The sequence below is a fragment of the Tinamus guttatus genome, unplaced genomic scaffold (assembly GCF_059628265.1).
Source record: "Tinamus guttatus ecotype Peru unplaced genomic scaffold, ASM5962826v1 Tinamus_guttatus_pri_ptg000242l, whole genome shotgun sequence".
In the NCBI taxonomy this organism is placed as follows: domain Eukaryota; kingdom Metazoa; phylum Chordata; class Aves; order Tinamiformes; family Tinamidae; genus Tinamus; species Tinamus guttatus.
The window spans coordinates 96,185-112,682 of NW_028288776.1; the positions used below are offsets into that span (position 1 = coordinate 96,185).

At 43.1% G+C, this 16,498-nt stretch overlaps 1 protein-coding gene across 1 annotated transcript in view; it reads left to right on the forward strand.

Moving 5' to 3' along the window:
- TGFBR3 (transforming growth factor beta receptor 3) overlaps nt 1–16,498 on the forward strand; it is a 93,018-nt gene that overhangs the window by 15,999 nt on the left and 60,521 nt on the right. Inside the window, exon 2 of the mRNA XM_088526046.1 lies at nt 13,648–13,832. Coding sequence (XP_088382172.1) covers nt 13,648–13,832 — 185 coding nt within the window. The remainder of the gene's footprint in view (nt 1–13,647; nt 13,833–16,498) is intronic.

Genomic DNA, 16,498 nt, shown 5'->3' on the forward strand with positions numbered 1-16,498 from the left:
TCTAAGTGTGATTGATTGTTCTCATTTCTGCTATATTTTTAGCATTGGCCAAATGGCTATGGAGCATATATATTAATGCAGACCTTAAGTGATGTGTTGTGTGGAGCCTATTGAGTAATCAAGGCAACTGCTGAGCTGTGCCTGTTGTGTTCTCCACTGGGAAATGGCTTAGTCAAAAATGTGCAAGTCACATTTGCAGGGGGCTAAGTGTCATAAAACTATCTCTGTTTATACCAGATGCTGTTTTCAACAGATGGATGTGTTGATCTTGAGCAAACTGATCTCAAGGGCAGGAAAATCGTCAGAGTTGAGGCTGAGGGGCCCTGCCCTATGTGCATAGAGACAGCGATACGGCCTTCACCCAGATGTGTATGCGACTGTAACTGCAGAACTCGACCACTTCCCCCACCCCGATGAATTCCTGGTTGTTGAAGGGATGTGAAGGAGATATATGAGAGATGTGGTAGGCTGTGTTACGTGGTCAGCTCAGACTGCAAAGTGAAAATGCATGCTTCCCTGGGTTTTGTGTTGCTGTTGTGCTGGTCATGGACTAGGAGGAAAATGTATGTGCAGAGTCAGCAGGTTTTCTAAAACAAAATCCCTTTCTAGGAAGGTCACTTCACGCTGGGGCTGTAGTTTTGTGAGCACACAAGTCAAACAGCTCCCTGCTGCCCAGAGGGGGTCAGGTGTTGTGTCTTCTACCCCAGCAGTGCAGGTTAGCCCCTCTGCTTGGCTGCTTTTCAAACCTTCCTCCTCCTCATTTGGTGCCCTAAAGTCCAATGAAAACCTGCCCAGTCTCTACTGCTGGGTTAGTTTTCTGTCATGTTAGTGAATTGAATCAGCTCCTGGGGAAAGTGGGTCTGATGTGTGTCAAAACAGGCATAAGGTAGCTGGGAAGTGCAGGTGGGAAGGAGAGGAGGGGGGGAGGGAATGAGATACTTCAGTTTTGGCTGTGGTGAGATGCTGGATGATTCATCTTGTCTCGTAAACCTGCAGTGTTAGGTTTCAGTGGTTCTTTTTTTCTTTTCATTCCTCTTCCTATAGAATTAGCAGTATATAGATCTCTCAAGTCTGCCCTCCCATGAACTCCGGTCTGTCCCTGCAATCCTGTGCAGCGAGGGCTGCATCCTGTGCATGCAGGTTCAGAGCTGTTCTCCCTTGCCTTCCCCTGGGCACCAGGCGCAGCGTTTGTCACCCGCCAGCCAGCTTGCCTGCTTGGGGGAGCTTTGCGTGTCCTGCCCCTGGCCTTGGGTTTCCAGGCAAGGCTGGAGCAATAGCTGCGTGCGAGTCATGGGGCCCAGATGCTGCTGTAGTTTCTGGCTTTGCCCTGGCACAGAGCCCAGCGTTGCACTTCCCCTGGTCTGCCCACACCATCCCCAAACCCGTGGGTAAGGGCGCTCACACCTCAGCCCTTGAGAAATGTTGATGTTTCCGGAGATGCAGTTAGGTCTGGTCTAGGGGCTGTCTGCTGATAGTTCACCTCAAAGGCTCATCTGGATTTTTTTGAACTTCAAGGACAAGTTGAGAGTAGCACAGCCACTATAAACGATAGAGCTGATAATTATAGCACACATACAAAAAGTAAATTCACTATTTTCTACTCTTAAGATTGTGTGAGGGACAGCTATCTGCAAGTACTTCTTGTTGTGTTTGTGGTCTTGCATACTTTTGAATGTATTGAGCCAAAGCCAAGTTGTATGTCTGGGATCCTTCTAGTAAAATTAGCTTTTGAATTGAAAATAATCCTTGCTGGTTGCTGACTTTTGGAGTGTTCATGATTTTGCTGGGCTACTTGGACCAACATTGATTGTGGTCAGATGGTTTTACATTATGTCTGTTGGGATTAGCTCACAGTAGTAAACTGCAGGGTAAGGCTTATTGCTATGGTGCCTTAAAGACAATCTGTATGTTAGCTTTGATGCTTCTGTTTTTAAAAGAAAATGCAACTGCAAATATCAGTCTTGATTTTCACTTTTGCTATGATTTGCCTGTATTGAAGTTAAAGTCATTTTGTAGCTGACCTTGTCATGAAGCAGGGATTTGAATATCCTTGATAATAGGCACCTTAAATCATGCTTTAAGCATTCTAGCATCTGGACCTTAGAAATTTTTTTCATCTTGTTCTACAAGATGTTCTTTCATAGTCTGTCTACAAAAACATAATTGGATGCCAGCAGATTTGTATTAACATTTTATTTAAGCTTGTTATTTAGCTTGAGTTAATCAGATCTGCATGAGATTTATAGTATAATATATAATAGAGTATGATAGCATAGGACTTAAAAGCTAAGGTGGTAGAAGTTTTTTTATTTTAAATAAAATTGTCAGTATGAGAGAATTGTTGAGGAATAACTGGTACATATGGAAACAGTCAAGATAAACATTTCCAAATGCATAAATTAGGTCAGCAGCTCATCTCACTCTAGAATGTGTCTGTATAAGTTTGCTCTAAGTTTTTCCTATATTTGGGGGTTTTGGTGCACTATGGCTTTAAGAGAAATTAAGAGTAGATTTTGAGCAAGAAAAAAAAGTGACTTTGATTTGTTTTGTGACTATAGTTGATTCTTTTCCTTCAAGTTATATTCTTGGACAAATAGTAAAAGTTGGGGGGAGAAAAAAAGTTGTAAAAGTTTGTGTTTGGTCTTTCCATGGCCTATTAGATGTTATGCTGATTCCTGTCCCTTCATCTAACCTGAACTCCTTTAGAACAACTTTCAGGATACTGTACCTTCTGACTTGCTCTGTAAAAGGGTTCCCTCACTGCTGTTGATAACTGAAGGCTGTTGGGATTGACTCCTGCTTGTATGGTGAGCGTTTTTGTTCATTTGCTCCAGCGCTGTCTAGCTGCATGTCCTGATGGGCTGGTGTTTCTGAGGTTTTGCAATACTGAGAAATCAACCTGTAGAATTTAGCAAAGACCACTATGTATCTCAGCCATCAAACTTTAATTAGATAGAAATGGTATGAAGAAAATACGGTTACGCAGGCCTCTCGTGGAAGCTTCTGAGCAATCAATGATCTGTGGACTGCTGGCTCTGTTACGATGGTAGCTTTTGTTGAAGAGTTTGAAGACTCATCTGTGGTTTGAACTCTCTGTGCCAGAATGAAATGGCCCTGACTCATTCTGGCCAGCTTGTGTTCGAGGTGTCTTGTGGAAAAACCTTTGTGAGCATTTAGCCTTTTGGCTTTCAAAAAGGAGGGCCTGGACACTGTGTTCCTCCTGCAGGGTGATGCTGTCTGCAAGCTCCGCAGAGAGCAAGGACCTAATATGGGGGGGAATCTCTTATTTCCTGCTTACCTCTAGAGCCTTAAACAGAAGTAGGCACAGAGTCCTTCCCATACAAACACAAAACTGAATTCACAAATCTGAGGGAAAAACTGAAGCAGAGCCTGTTCTGTGGTTGATGTGGTCAGCCTTTGTCTTAACTGAGTGAGTAGTGGGGAAGAACGGTAGGTTTTTTTTTTTTTTTTTTTTTTCTCCTCCAAGACATCTCCAAAACTTTATCACATGGAGAGGAGAATTTGTTTTGCTTAAGCTCTTGACATAGATCAGTTTTCAAGGTTTGTATTGCAGTGAGACGTTTAATGACACTGAACTCAAAGCGTCAGTTACAGGAATTCAGCCTTCATCTAAACTTGTAATCTTGCTATTTTTAATCGGAACAGCACTAATACTCTTTAAGTTATGGAGCCATCTTCTCACAAGCCTGTTTGAGGCCTACTCTATCTACTTTTGGTGGCGCTGAATAACATAAGGAGAGGTTGTTGCTGTGCTTTATGGGCAGTGGGCTTCCGAGGCAAGCAGCTGCCAGCTGCAGCTCGGGACCGGGGAAGCAGCCAGGGTTGTGCACTTCCCAAAGTGCCCATGCACGGATCAGTGTTTCCAGCCTGGCTGCACCATAGGACACGGGCAGGAAAGGCAGATTCGGTCTGTTTTTGTCCACTCCTGGCTTGAGGAGTAAGAATGGGCTGAGCTGCAGCGTTTCAAAGCCTGCTGCTCGCCTTCTGTCTCCATAGCTGCAGACGTGTTTATCAGATCTTCCTGACATTCAGCACTTAGGAAAACGCTTCCTTTTTTAGTATAAAGTGATGGTACTTAATTGTTAGCTGGTGCAGAGAGGGGAGGGCTCATGAAGCTTCCCGCCTGAGGAGCACCTAGATATCAGTACAGAAGGGTTCCTGACAAACAAGGCCAAGGAATAAGAAAAACAAGTTTCCCTGCAGCTGCCCTCCTGGTATGCAGAGCAGGGTCAGCAAGCTTCAGTCCTGGCCAGAGAGCAGAGCTGGTGACTGCTAGCCTGTCCTTCAGAACAAGGAACCTGCTAGGCATGAGCAGCAAGTCTGCCTGGTGCCTCCAGGTAGTGAAGGAGCTAAAATCAGAGAAGATTGTGCACAAGTTGCTGTGGAGCTGAAAGCTGCACTATCACATGCTCCCCATCCCTATGGATGCTGAAAAGACGTGTCTGGAATGAACTCATCATGCTCCAGATCTACACACATCCGTATGCACCAACATCCAAAATTCTTGATCTTGTCCCTGAAGACTAGGTGACCTGCCAGTAACTCAGCTGACAGAGCTAAAACCAGGCATTTTGCTGAAAGAGGAGTCCAGTGTGCTTAGGTGCAGTGAATGACAAGTGCCAGTGAATTTGGGCAGCCAAGGAAAACTTGTACAGTTACACTTTTGTCTTGGACATTAGATAGCCCATCAAAAAATAATGCAAATGGCATGAGGTATAGCAATGGCTTGTTACAGTGGTAATGGACTTTTACAATTTACAGTTGTTTGTTAAATATCTCTCTGCTTAATTTCAGTAGCAGTAATTGTAAACAAATATTACTGAATTAGAAAGATAGCTACCAAATCTGTGGTTGATGTATACCTTGAGTTGGTTACCCTGAGACACCTTTCATCTCCTGTGATCTCCTTGAAGTTACTCTCGTTAGCCATCAGATAAAACTTTAAATATAAATTCATTTTACAGTATATTGTCTTTTAGGCAACCAGTATTACTAAACTTACATCAGCACTTTCAAGTGGATGCAAAGAGCTAAGGTATGCATTTGCAATTTAAATAGGAAGTCTCAAATGCAGTTCTCTGAGAAAAGCAAAGATGCTGAGATCTGACCTGTGTTTCCATGTGTGTTTGTATGCATGCTCTTTGCTGGCATAGGAGTTCCTCTGCAGCTCGACATGAAAGTAAACTGAGATTCTCCCTCCTTTCCTCTAGAAACTGATTTTATAAAGTCTGGAATTTCCTTTTGTTATCTTTAACTTACCAGAAGTTTATTATGACTTATTTTAAGCAGTAAAACAGCAGTAGTGTGGGTAGGATGGTATGATTTATTAAAAATACAATGAATTTAAAAATGCGCAAGTTGTTTGCTCTAAACAGGCATTTAATTTTTTATATATTTTTTCCTTTTAGCCCCAATACGTAGTTCTAATGTAAACGAAGCAGAACGCTTCCTGCTGGTGTCTGATAAAAAGTGCACTTCCATTCATTGTTTCCATGCAACTTCCTATTCTTTCTACAGTTTAAAAAAAAAAAAGGAGGGGGGGGTAAATTTTAGACAATTTATGGGCTATCTCTGGGGGAATGAGACGTTCACAACAAAGCTTAAATATTGCTTGGCATAACGAGCAAGGACAGTCAGAAACAGTTGTGTTTGCTCATTTCTTGCTCTTTGTACACTCGTGCTTCTGCAGACTGAATCCATTAGCACTTAAGAAAGCTGAGCACTACCCAAGGTTCTGCTGTGAAGGCCATGAAGGCATCGGCATCGCTTGGGTTTTAGGTACTGCTTGTTAGCTGGAAGAATTCCCTGTCTTTTACAGTCCTGATACATTTTTGTGATTAACTCAGGCATTTATCAAATATAGCCACTTCTGGGGTGGAGGTTAAGGTTGGATATATATATATTAAAAAAAAAAAAAAAAAGACAGGTACTCCATGGGAGCTGAGACTGATGAGGATCAACTGCATTTGAATTTTAGACTGGTTGCTGGAAACTTACCACTTTTCCACTATTTGAGGATAACAAGGGGAAAAACTCAGCAACCCTTCCTAAAACACTGGTCAACTACTTTGTTTCAGGTCATTGACATGGAAAAGAAAAGTTTTGCTTTCTGGGATTACTTAAATACAAGCCAACACATTCATGCTGTTGTGTTTATAGAGACAAAAAGATGCTCTTGTGCTGGTGGAGTGTTTTCCAAACACTCACTTGGGAGAAAGGGCTGGAGGAGGGAGGGAGGGTGAGCACATGAGCGCGCACACTTTAGGCATGGAAAAATACTAGAGAAAAGGGCCTGTGAGCAGCATGTTGCTGCAAAGTTCAAAAAAAAAGGGGGGGTAGGAGGGGAGGTTAGAGCTCTGACAGTAATTTTGGTCATAAATAAGTGCAGGAGAGGTTACATAACACAACTCTTTTGTAGAGGATACAGTACATCTGTTTTGAAAGACTTCTTTGTTTTTCAGGTACAGATGTTTGTTTTCTAAGATTGTCTCATGCCTAGTAATGTCATACAGTTGGGTTCAGCAGATGTTAAAACCAAACTGATTTTTCATTCATTGCCTTTTTTTGGTTTAATTGGTTTGATAGGTGTCTAAACAACTGAAGTGTATTTTACTCAATGGGAGACTTGCTCTCCCTGGCACTGACTAGCCTTGCCTTGCTTACTCAGATACTGCACTGAGTTTTGCTGCCTATACATTGACTTTGTCATTAACTTTCATAAAATGGATATGACAGTATTCTTTAGTCTTTTTTGTTGCAGTGCTACTTACAAAAAAAAAAAATTAATTTGATTAACTTTCCCAAATTAAAACTGAAGTTTCTCAATCATGCAAATTATAATTTAACCTGCATCAATTTTGCATCCTCTCAAAGGTGAAAATTGGTAGGTGCTTATTTTTAAGAAATTAAAAGAAAACATTTATTTCAAAACGCAATTTGCATTTTTTCCCATTTAGGGAATGAGATATGTGCCAGCAGCACGTGATGTCAGATCACCTCTGCTACAACTGAGATAAGCCTCATATTTTAACCAGTGGCTGGAAGCAATGGAAATAGCGATTTTGCAAGACATTGTCCAGAGGGGGATGGAAGATTCTCCTGTTTTAAAGGAATGAGTAGCTACAGCCATTCATACTGTGTATAGCTACAACCCCAAAAGGGTACAGGACACAGACAGCATCTGTAGACGTGGATAATTCTGAAATGGATAATTCCAAAATGGGTGGGAATGCTCAATAGGCTTTGCTATGTGTAACACAAAGTGTCTAGAAAGACTGCCAAAAGAAAAAAAAACAAACAAAAAAAAAAGGCATCGTAATATATTGCAGATTAGGGTAAACTTCATTTGGTATTCTGTTATATGGAAGCAGCAGAATGTGGAATATGCCTGCATAGAGTTGATTATAGCAGAATGAAATTTATTTGGGGATGATAATAGTGGGCTGAGAGCACATATGGTGAGGGCCCCATTGCATGGGGCATTTAGTACTTTAAAAAAAAATGGTGTAAAGATGAGCTATGCAGGCTAATGCACGATTCCAGATGACAGGAATTTTCTCTTGGAGAAAGAGGGAAAGAACACAGGGATGGTGTCACGCAGTGGGGATGCTGTGAGTGTTGGAATGGGGACCCTCTGATGTGTTTTTGCATGAGCACGTGTCCTCAATTAATTTTGCCAGCATGCTTTAATTTCTTCCACAACTGGATCTCGCCATCTGCTTTGACTATGTTTTGGAGATTATTCTTAACTCTTCTCAGTCGAGTTTAACTCCCTCATTTCAAGTAGATACATGTGGAGTCTGGTCTGTTTTGGGACCTGCTACTAATCCATTTTGAGGTTTGTTTGTTTGTTTTTAAAAGAGTCTGAAATTATTTGTATGCGAGAATCCTCCTGTAACTTTAAACCTTTCTCCCTTGTCCCTTGCTCCTGTGCTCATTCAGTCAAAAGCACCACCATAAGTGCACTTTTCTTGCTAAGAATTCTGTGCTAGAAATGTCAGTTTAAAAAAAAATCGGAAAAAAAGCCTTCCCAAAAGTGAAGGTCATGAAGAGAAGCCTGTCTAGCTATGGTGAGTTGATAGAGAAGCATCATACTGGAGAAAATTTCTTTAAGTGTGTCTATGTTTGTGGCCCCCTTTGACTTGCTTTGTGTGTGTTTTTGTTATTGTTGTGTTTTCCTTTTCCTCCCTGTTATTTTTGCTTCTTTGTCCCTTTCTGCTTTAAAAAAAAAAGAAAAAGTCAGTAACTGAGTCTTGAACGTATTTAAAAGATTTCACAAATGAATGAAGTCTTTCACTCAGTTTCAGTTCTGCTTCTGGAGAATTTCATATGTATTTTGCTGTTGACTTCCAACTACAGAAGAAACTGCTCTGTGTTCATTGATGCCACCTGATGTTTATGGTGCAGTGTTTGTGTAAACTCTCAACTGAATGCTCAACAAATGATAGTAAGTTTGAAAAAAAGCTTTTCCTGGGGAATTCCTAGTGTATGTGAGTGGCCCTCTTCAAGGGAGGCATCTGCTGTCTTTCCATGCAATCTGTAGTTGCACAAGGAAAAGCTTGCAAGACTTATTTTGTAGTAGCAATAGTAAAATAAATAGGTAAGTAAGTGTTTGTGGTGTATTATGAAAAGAGTTCTAAAGTTCTACTGCTCCAAATTTCTTATCACCTTCTTCCTGTTTCCTCTTTTTTTTGCCTGTTTACCCATTTACTGAAGTTTCTTTAAGTTATCTGCTTGTCTCCAAAAGCTATAGCTTCCCAGGGTAAGTCGGATAGGCTGCTGTGTTATGAAATTGAGTGTTCTCTGCTGGATATGGGTAGTATCCAAAACTGCTGAATTTGGATATCAAAGAGTTCCTCCTAATGCTATTTAGTAAACGTTAGTACTTAAGAAACCCAGGAGAAGTTAAAATGCCCTTCCTAAGCAGGCAGTGCTTTCAATTTGAATAAATGAATGAGCTATGCTTCATTAGAATTGCTGTTGCCAGTTGTATAGAATAAGAAAACCATAATGCCCTGATCCTCACCACAGCCAAGCAGAGTTACAACATGAAATCATCAGTAGATTTAGACAAGTATAAAACTCACTCCGGACAGTTATTTTTTACCATGTTTTTCCTACCGTCCAGTATCCAAAGCAACAAAGTAAATGTCCAGAGGGCAAATCTTTCTTTAAATGTTGTCTCTCCTATATGTTTTACTTGTGGAAGTCACATTTATTCACAGGTAAAGCACATAATCCAGGAAGAGCCTGGGACAACCCAGCTGCTGGGTAGTGGTGACAGTGGTGGAAACGCTCCATCATTTCCATGATGGACTGCGCTTCCTACTTCCAGCCATCATTGTTGCTGGTTAATTTAAAAAGAAATGCCCTTAAGTTAACCTTCAAAGTAACTTTTGCAAAAGCCTGTCATTTGGGCATCATGAAATCTCTGCTTTGATAGTTAGCCCTCTCCGAGACTTGCTTTTCCGGTATTGTAAGTGATGAATTCTAGGAGGATCTGCAGTGCTGATGATTTATATTATTTCATATGTGACAGTACAGAGATCCCTGGTGTTTTTCCAGTCTGTTTTTTAAATATTTTTATTATGTAAAATGACTAGATTTGTCATTCCCTCATTCTAAAAACTATTAGAATATATCTGCCCTCCTAAGGAGTGTTAGAGCCTCTCAGTGGGGTGGGTGGCCTCTTGCGTGGCGTTGCGGGAGCCCCATGACCGCGCTGTGGAGCCTGCAGTGCAGCTGCAGTCAATTTGCAGGAGTTGGTCACGCTTTTCTGTTGACAGCAATGTAGGAGCCCCCATGGAATATATCAGAAAGTGTATTAGCCTATATTTGAATAAAGTATCTTACTCGTGAGTGGGTCTTGGGTTGTGGTATTCTACCGCTTCCCATCTTCCTTCCCTGTTTCTGCCACTTTATTAAAACAGCACACACGTTACTCATTAGTAGCATGGGAAATGAGATCGCTGAAATTGCACTGAATACGTTCCAGATGTTTGTATTGAACAAGACTGGATTTGCATTAAGATTTCTTTAAAAATATTCCTAGAGGAAAACAGAAATTCAGAGAATAGTTCAGTATTAAACTAAATTATCTAAAAATTTGCCATCATAAAACATGAATACATAAGAGCATATATTAACATGTTACATACCTAACTTGCTTTCCATCTTAGGAAGGCTTTGCAGGCATTAGGCAATTAATACTTAATTGCGTTTAGCTCCAGGCTTTGCTAGCAAGATTGAATGAATACATAATGCAAAGCAGTGATAGCTGAGCAAAAGCCAAACCGTGATTGTGTGTATTGATATTTTCAGCAGAGAGAACTGCATTCCAGAGTCTTGAAGACACACTGCGATACATAAGCTGAGGGCTGAAGATCTGTGAGCTGTGCTTTTTGACTCTGAGTTCTAGCATGATAGGGACGAGGAGCAGGAGCGCAGCTGTACTGGTGTGCAGGGGATGAGGTGACCTGGATGATGAGTATATCGGGCGCGAGGCAGCGCTCGTGGGTTTGGGCAGGCAGGTGGGTGCAGGCGAGGTTGGCCAGAGCGGCTGTGGGACTGTGTGGTGGCTGGAGTGTCAGATCCCGGCACTCGAGCAGGCGCAGTGGCAGCATGGTGCAAGCCGTGGCTTCGTGTTGGCTTTGAGATGTAAGCAAGCTGTGCCGAGGTGATAAACAATCAGATCAGGGTTTTCTGTTTGTTTTTTCAGAGCTGTAAATGCACTCCTCCTTGGATATAAACTACCTAGGGGAAGTAACTGGCTTCCTAGACAGCAGGAGGAGACAGGAGTGAGGGAAGGCAAACAGCAGGATGAGCTTGCAAGGAGCCGAGTCATGGATCTGGTGGAGAGAGAGCTCACTTGCCCTTGCAGGAGCACGAGTCCTGCGGAGAGCACCCGGTGCAGCAGGAGCTGCGGGCACAGTGGGGAGTGCTGGAGAAAGTGCTGTGAATGGGTCTTCAGCGAGGAGCTCAGACCAGGGTTGTGTTAAGAAGCTATGTAGAATAAAACAGCCTAAGCAGAAAGGTGGTAGAAAGCCCTGGCTTGTGTCATGTACCGAGTGTCAACGCATCTCATGATACTGATGTAAGCTTTCATTTGGCAGTAGCTCTAGAAGAATGTCCTTTTGCATCTCATGGCACTGAAACTTTGTTTAGTGGTTGGGCAGATGGGCAGATTTCAGAGCACTGAGATTTCTATTTGGACTTGCAAACAAATGTAAGAGAAGTAGCATCCCCAAAACTCCTGAGAGCTCCTGGGAGTTGTAACAGACCTGGGTTGTACCTATGCCAGCATCTGTGCAGAGACTCAAGAGAGAGGCCTTATCTTTTTTAATTTATCCTACGACATATTCTTATGTGTAGCTTGAAACAGTGGAAATAACCTCCCGCGACTATTCCAATCTTTGGTTCAAGCGTTAAGGGCTGTTATCTCAGTCAGTGGTGAGGCCAAACTCTACGCTGCAATGAAAGCAACTCTTCCAAAAGTAATAAACCCCCCTTCTGTGCGTCTCCCCCAGGGTGCTGTTTGCTTGTGGTGGCTGCCTTGGCGCAGCACTGTTTGGGAAGAGAAGAGGTACATCGGGCTGGCAGGGGTGCAACGCCTCAAATAAAAGCAACGTACAAGGCTCGCACGTGATGGGGCCGAGCGGGAGAGCAGCAGAAGGGAGGAGGCTGCGCGAGGAGGCCGGGCCGACGTCGGCCCCGCTCTGGCAGCGGCGCAGCAGCGCCGGCGTGGCCGTGCTCGTGAGCCAGGAGGCCCTGCTGGCGCTGCTGCGGGCACGTGGGCCGGCGGCTGCGCGGCTCCCGCAGGAGGCCTGGCCCGCGGCCAGGGCCCGGGGAGCGCGGCGGAGCGGGCATGGCCTGCTCTGCCCTTCCTCCTGCGGAGAAGCTGGGCCGCACGGGCTGGGCTGCTCTGCTCGTGAAGGTTTGTGTTTTGCAGCAGGGCCGGCTGCATCCCAGGGGAGCCCTTCTGTGCGTGCAGGAGGGAGGCTCTCGCAGGCAGCGTTTCAGGGCAATGTTACAAATAAAGTGTTTTTAGTCAAATTGAGTATTGCTGCTTAGGCAGTCTTTTTTCGTATCTATATAAATAAAAAAGTCAACCCCCAGGCTGGTGGTCAGTGCTGCTACCAAACTCTTTGGGGAGCCGAGCACGGGATGTTTGTGCATCCTCCATGCCCCAAGCACGGTCGCGTCTCGCTGAGGCCTGCCACGAGTACGGCTGTTCGCTGCGGGCAGGCAGCGTCCGTGCTGTGCGCGGCGCCGCTCGGGAGCCCCTTGCGCAGGACAAGGCAGGCGTGACCCAGCGCGCTGGGAAAACCGCGCTGTCGTCGGTGGCTCTGCTTTTTCCAGATAAAGTCTGTTTCAGGATAGGCTTTCTGACTGCTAACTGTGTGTTGAACGAGCTGTCTTTCTAACCTGCAGAGTGTAGGTCAGTGCAAATAGTACAACTAAACATTCGTGTGCCCTAGTGAAATGACCTCTGGTGCTCCTGCAGTTGGATGCAGACTTTCCAAAACCCCACAGAGTTCTGCTACTTGATCATTTCAAGGTTTTCTTTCATTTTGAACTTTGAGAAGCATTTTCCTTTTAATTGCAAATGGATACTCACCAGAAAAATCATATTTCTAGGTTGTGTCCATCTTTTATATGTTGCTGCTTCTGAACTAACCAGGAGATCATCTAAGTCTAATACTTATCTGACTGACTATGGTGCAAATAGGGGTTAAGTAAACTGACTTTCTCCTGTGACCTTCTGAGTCAAAAACATATTGTATCTGTTGCTGTCAGGGGTGGGTTTGAACCATTTTGGAAAAGCAGGGCTGCTTTTCATAAATATTTGTCTTGCTTTAGTTTCCTGAGATATAATTTAAATGTAAACTGCTTCATATGCTTCAGCTTTTGTGCTATCTTGCTGTATCACACCACGCTGCCTCGTGCACTGCATGTGAGAATGGCACTACATCATGCTGTGGTGATTATTTGAGAGGGCGTACACTCTGTTTTGGACTAGATACTGTTATCAGAGTAGATAATTGCTGTCAGACAAAATAGATTCGGTAAACAAACATTTCATTTTATCATGTGATAAATGTCTGCTGTTTTGTGCAGTGTATTTGAACGATGTTCTCTAAATCAGCACTGCTTCAAAAGCAACAAATCCAACTCTCCCAAATCCTTCCTGATGTAATTACTTTATACTAGACATTAACTTTCCATGGTTATGTGTACATGATGGCGTTTTTCAGTGTTTGGCAATAAGAATGTTTGACCCAAGCAAATAAGCTGTGTCTAAGAATAACCAATTTCTCCCTCCACCATTACTGCTCTGCTCTTTTTCCTCTGGGGTATCTTTTATAATCCTTCATCTTCTCCCTGATAAAGGAAAGACTCCATTATTTTGGAGGGCATACTTTTAGTTATGACTTTCCAAGAGAAATGGATTAATGATCTAGCACATACAGGAAAGCTTAAAAGGGTATCGAAGTAAACTTCATAACATGGATAATGAAATATCCATTTTTCCATTGATCTTGTGACCAAAAGGTGATTATTGTTTGACACGTAACTAATATTTTGTTCTTTTCACTAAACGATGGATATCTGTGGCTTCCTCTGCAGGTCCCGTGCCTAGGAGCGAATGTGTCTTATCCCCTGTTAACAATTCCCACCCAGTCCATGCCTTATTGGAGAGTTTTACAGTCTTATCCGGCTGCGCAAGCCGGGGCACGACAAGCCTGCCGCAAGAGGTGCACATCCTCAATCTCAGAAATCCAGAGGAAGGTCTTGGCCATCACGAAAGAGAGGTAAGGGGGAAATTGCTTTTCTACCAGATTCCTGAGTGCACGTGTGCCTGCAGACGGGATTGTGCTGCCTTAGTTTACTCGAAGTTGTTTCTGAACCATGAACAGAAAGACTGCAGAGAAGTATGTGCAACTTGCGTTGGGTACTGTTCGCCCATGCTTTGCGTGTCATAGGGGTAAACCATTTCTGTAGGCAGTCATTCTCCCCATCACCTCTCTCAGCCACAAAGTATGCTGGAAGGTGGTGGGGTGGGCAGAGGAAATGAGAAACAGATTTCGATCTATAAGAGGCCTGGACAGAATAGGTTGTCTTCAAAGCCAGATCATTTACCTAAATGTGTTGTATATTAACATGAATACCTTTGGATCGCTGCCATGACCACTATAAACAAATATTTAAGTTCAGATCCTTTTGCCTCTGTAGTACATCCTTAATTCTACACTGATAGGGAATGCAGTACAGAAAGCAAGTGCTGCTGACTATGGTAGTTTTTAAGCACAGTCCAATTACTGATACATGTTGTACTCAGAGGGATTGGCAAGAACTTTTGTTCTCCAAAAGTGACAGCACAAGAAGAAAATTTCTGATGTGAACTTGTGCAGTATTGTTTTTTGCTCTGAAAACACAGCAAATCAGGGAGCTGTAGTGAAAAGAAAACCTTGCATGTCATGGCAGCTGAGCTGCTCAGTCCTTGTACTTACAGTATTACCAAAAAAAAATTCCTTAATGTTGCTTCCTGTGAGAGTAATGTGTGTGCACACAATTAGCAGAATTTGTAATGAGAGAACAAAGATGATGATCCAGCAGGATGAAGCTTAGAAACAGAGGGTCTGAATCTGTGTCGAAAGAACTTCCAAGTGGAGTCTTGTGTTATATTTCCAATACAGGCAGTTACTTGTGGCCATAATGGAAGCCTTTCCACTGACTTCAATAGCAGCCTTGTCAGTTTGTGGGGAGTAGCTGAATGTGGATTGTACCCCTCTGTGGAGCTTCAGCTGTCGTACACATTTTGAGTATTTACACTGTCTCAAAAGTCCAGTGTGTGGTGAAAAGGTTATTTATTATCTTTTCAATAGGCATGCCATTGGCTGCTCTTAGTCAAAAATGTCAGATCTACCTCAGTTTAACTGTCACCAAAGGAATTTTTAGAAATTACACTCATTTCTTTGTGGTGCTTGAAATAAGGATTTTCTTTATTACGTTTTTGCAAGGCATTGGGTTATCAGCCTGAGGATTGCACTGTGAATGCCCCAAAGATGTAGGTACAGCCAGTTCCCTGGACATGAAAATGACATTGTAATTGGAATCTGTTCTTGCCTTTCTCAGTAGTGTAGCTTTCTATAAAAATGAAACAGGCTTATGTGATTGTGGGGTGTGTGAAAGCGTGTGCCTCCCTCCTCCCCCAGGAACTTTTAAAGCCTTTGCCCAGTCTGCAACAAATTTGGTAGGAGGGGTGGTCTCCAACAGTAGGTTTTGTGAAGACGGCAGAAGAGCAAAGGACAGAGACCTTCCCTGTGCCCATGCTGGGGATGCTGCAGGGCGAGCATGCAAACAGTCACCAAGGGGTCTCCGGGACGGGGGAAGCAAGGTGGGTTTTGGACCTCCAGAGATGCCAAAATGAATCTAATGTCCAGCTCCAATTCACATAAAGCCAAATTTCAGTCTCTCCCAGTGCATTGCTTGTTACCAGTGCTGTTTCTGCACAAGCGGAGCTGGAGTCGCGTGTGCGCCAGGCTGCAGGCCGTGCCACCGCTGCCTCTTATCCAAACAGAGTGACAGAAGAGGCAAATAGCTGGCTTTAAATTTAAACAGTTGCTGTCTAGCTGAAAGCCGCTTGTGCCTCATCTCACTTGCTTATGTTAAGAACGAAATTTTCTCCAGTCTCTCTTCTGTGTACTTCTGTTGTATACTGAAATGCAGAGCGCTGGCTACATTTTGCTAGCAGTAATCCCTGGCCACCTTGTCCCATCTCCCAGGCATTTTCCAGCCACAGCCTTTGGAGATGACTGCCCTGAAAACGAGCAGGAAGCTAGAGACAGGCTTGCTGGCGACAGCATACAGCAGAAGAGTGTAAACAACTTGGACAGAGCAGATCTTACTTATGGGATAAGAGCCTGAAAACAAAGCAGAGCAAATGTTATCTTTTCCATTATTGTAAAAATCAAGTGCCCTTTTGTATTGAAGTAAAATGTATCCATCACCTCAAGTAAAATTAGTTTGATTTACTAGTTGTGGTATTTCCTGTTGCCTGCAAATGCTGATAGCAAAGGTAGAGATCTGTTTGTCATACAATACTTCCAATATATTTCAGAATAAAAACAATATTTCTGTGTGACAGTACATTAGCTAAAATCTGCAACATTTAAGGTATATTTGAAATAAATGACATGACTGGGTTGGTTGATCTGATGACATGGAATGTGAGATCTCAATCTTTAAAGGAGGAGTTGCTTTGGAGGAGGAGAGGAGGTTGGGTTTTGTTTTGCTTTGCTTTAAACCTGCCCTGTACTGGATGCTGCTAAATTACACATTCCTTACTTGCTGGGAGGAGTGTAAACTTCCCGTAGCAAATTCCTTTGAGGGCTCATGCATTAAACATACTCGTGCAGTTATCCTGGTTCTCATAAATATGCAACATTTATATGTGCACTAATTTAACTTGCTTTGA